The 3,425-nt window shown below is 37.3% G+C and overlaps 1 protein-coding gene across 1 annotated transcript; it reads left to right on the top strand.

Moving 5' to 3' along the window:
• Positions 1–1,322: 1,322 nt before the first annotated feature.
• Positions 1,323–2,618, top strand: DI09_211p10 (serine/threonine-protein kinase Mst20; the record flags this gene model as incomplete). Its single annotated transcript, XM_013383062.1, has 1 exon — positions 1,323–2,618. One exon carries the CDS (start codon positions 1,323–1,325, stop codon positions 2,616–2,618), a length of 1,296 nt encoding a protein of 431 aa, XP_013238516.1.
• Positions 2,619–3,425: the final 807 nt, after the last annotated feature.

Genomic DNA, 3,425 nt, shown 5'->3' with positions numbered 1-3,425 from the left:
AAAGCTAAACTCTTAACAACGCAGTAGCAGCTCGAATTGATTACGAGAATGTAATTTTTCAAGTAAATTAAATTAATGGCCACTTTTGACATAAAAGTGTTGCGTTTTTAATGAAACCAGCAAATTAATTAGCATCACCCATCAATTTGTAGATTTACCTGAAAGGTGTTTTTTCAATATCCACACGTGCTTAATACAGAATCCACAAACTATAAATCGTTCAAACCTCGACGACGAGAGAAAGTAGCGTAAATTCAAGTCTACGAATGATGGGCAAATAGGGACGGAAAGTGTTTAATGACGACTTTATAGATACGCTGTGATTGTGATGCTAGCGGAGAGATGTCGCGATAAGAAGAATAAATAGTGCAAACACAGCAGTTGATTTTAAGAGAAAGCGCACGTTTGACCTTTTGATCATCGCAAGCATCTTGACCATTTGAACTACAGCCTCGTTTATTTGCGATTTTTGACACAATCAAATAGAAAATGCAAGTTAAACTGATCCATATGGAAAGCAAAGAGCCTTTTAGGATCATTTGCACTTATTTAGAGCATACATAGCTTGCCACCATAAATCCTAGCTTTTAGGGCAACTTTTTTCAAATTTTACTTGGTGCTATTTTTAAACTGCGATTTTTATCCCTAAATAGCCTCTCAATGGCGATCAGCTTTTCAATTTCCCTGCAAAATAGACCCATTATTTTAAGACTAGCTTGTGAGCTGCGATAAAACTAAAAATAAACTACCCAAGTTTCTTTGAGCTACCTAGAAGATCTGACAGACCAACGGCACTACCACAGTATGACAGATAGTGAAACATGTCTTACAAATAAAATTCTTTCAGACCATGCATGTTTATAATTACAGGCGAGAAGAAGCAGTTGATGCACAGAAAAGCTATCTGGAGTTCAAAGAAAGCCATTTTTGAGATGCATCATAAATGCCACGGGGTATGGTTTTCATAAAACTTCCAACTGGTCTGGTCTGATTACCAAACCAAAGCAGGAATCCCAAAGTAATTACATGCTGCTAATTCGTCAAATTTATTTAGGGTTAGTTAGACATTACATTTATCAGACTAAACCGGATCCACGCTGTGATTAGCTGACTCCCGATGGCTATAGCCCTGTGTAAATCTTAAATCACAGAATATTCTAGCTATTTGTACCTTTTGCCGTGGTAGGTGGTATTCTTGGTTTTCAGGTGTGTGCTTAATGAACTAATTGGAATTCACACACCGGTATCCCGGTTGTTAGAATTTGATTAAAAAGGCACGTGCCCCTTAAACCCAAGTGATGAGTTTTTATTTTAAGCTCCGAATGATCTTCCTCAATGATATTTTGTTTCTGCTATTTGTATTTTTATATAAGATTTTTTTGGCTAAAGCTCCAATTGAGTTTTCTTCTAAAGTTCTGCCAAAAATAAAAGGTCAAACTGATAAAGTGGAGCTGATGTATGTGATACAAGGAGCTATTACTGAAGTAAGCCGCCCCGAACACAGTATGATATATTTAGCATTTCAGAATAAACGTGGGCAATCTATTGACCAAGAAAGCCAACACGAATCAAAACGGATCATAATGGCAAAAGCTGATGAAGAAAAGCTAATTTGTGCAACAACAGAATATTTTGTGATTAAAGAAATTCTGGAAAATGTCAAGATACCTTTTATTGAAAGAGAATTTTCAATTCAAAAGAAACTTGCACACAAAAACGTGGTCCTTGTTTACCACCGGAATATGAATCAGATATTTATGGAATATGTAAACGGGTGCGATTTATTAGATGTCCCTCAATATTGGAACAAAAATGTCAAGATATTCGCTTATATTTTCAAAGAAGTTGCACAAGGTGTTAAATTTATCCATCAAAATGGTTTTGTGCATGGGGACTTGAAGCTTGAAAATATATTGGTATCAAGGGATGGATATATTAAAATCACCGATTTTGGTGCTGCTGTGGAGACCAAAAGAGTTAGCGTAAAAGATGCTGGAAGAACAAAAGGAATTGGTGCATATGAAACTCCATATTCAAATGAAGAGTTCATGTTTACTTTTACGTTGCCATATGTTGCGCCAGAGTTTATTGACCCAGAATCTGTCGCTCCAAAAGACGTAAAGGACACACTTATCAACAAAATAGGGGTTACATCAAAATGGATTGCGTTAAGCCCCGGAGAGCTGAAGTTTAATCTCAAATCTAACGTCTTTCCCACCAAACAATCTGATGTCTTTTCCTTTGCAGCTACCGTTGTTGGCTTTTTTAGCGCTAAAAATGGAGCCAGGTACGACCGTAACTACTTCTCTTTTCAAGAAGAGGGAAAAAAGGAAAACTATAGCGATATCTTCAATTTGATAGAAACCTTTAATGTCGAGTTGGCTAAAATTATTCACCAGGCTCTTGATCCATCTATTGACAAAAGACCCACTATTCAACAGGTTCTCGAATGTCTCGAAAAGTTACCCTGTTCCACTGAAGCTGAATTTAAGGATTTTGCTGCAGATGTTCAGCTGCCTCACATCACTACTTATACAAAAAAAAGGTCTGCAAATAATCGAGAAGAAAAACATATTCCGCAAAAAATTCAGCGAAAGCAGCTTACGAGAAAAGACTAAAAGACGATCCCTAAATAAAATTATCCCAGCACGTGTTTGAGATGAGAATTGGCTTGAAATACCAAATTCTCGCTTTGGGGATATACCTAAAATTAAGCGGTTAATCTGGAACTGAATTAGCGGTTTAGAAAGATTGCTAGCAAATAAATCCAATTGTTCTGGTAGATCAGCCGCTGCATAAATTTAGCACCAAAGCACTCTTTGATATTCAACCAACTAAAATTTTTGGCCATCATACTCGATTAGCAATTGACCAGTGTCGCGTTGGAGCCTAGTCTAGTACAGGCGATGCCTGACTTTAACCATGTATTTAAAGAAGAAACCCCAAGTCAAACGATAACCTGACCCTAAATGTATGCGCTTTCACCGTAAACTTTTTGTCTATCATGGAAGGACTGTCTTCTTCGAGGTTACCAGCTTTTCGATCAAAGTATCTAGAGCATCGCAAAAATCATAGGCCATGAAAATAGAAGCGCAAAGCCAAAGAACCCCTGTTCTAGATGGCTGCCCTAATGAAAAACGTATCTGCCAACTCGAAGCCGATTTCAAGCGTTTTCTCATCCCAGCTATTGTCTTTAATTAAGAGAACCATGTATATGTTCTTTTTGGGCTCGGAAAATAATCCACAAAAGTTCATCAATAGAGTTTGGATCTTTCATGTTCAAAATCAGCCTGTGAATGTTGAGATTCAAAATGGCTCCTTCGAAAAGCGCGATATTCGCTTTCATTCCGCATATTTGTCTCTTTCGCCTGCGATTTGTTTTTCGTCCATTTGATTTCGCCACATATTTTTCCAAGCCCAAAAAG

The sequence above is a fragment of the Mitosporidium daphniae genome (assembly GCF_000760515.2).
Source record: "Mitosporidium daphniae strain UGP3 chromosome Unknown contig-211, whole genome shotgun sequence".
Taxonomy (NCBI): Eukaryota; Fungi; Microsporidia; genus Mitosporidium; species Mitosporidium daphniae.
The sequence above is the reverse complement of the archived record's forward strand: the minus strand, read 5'-3'. Positions and strand labels throughout refer to the sequence as shown.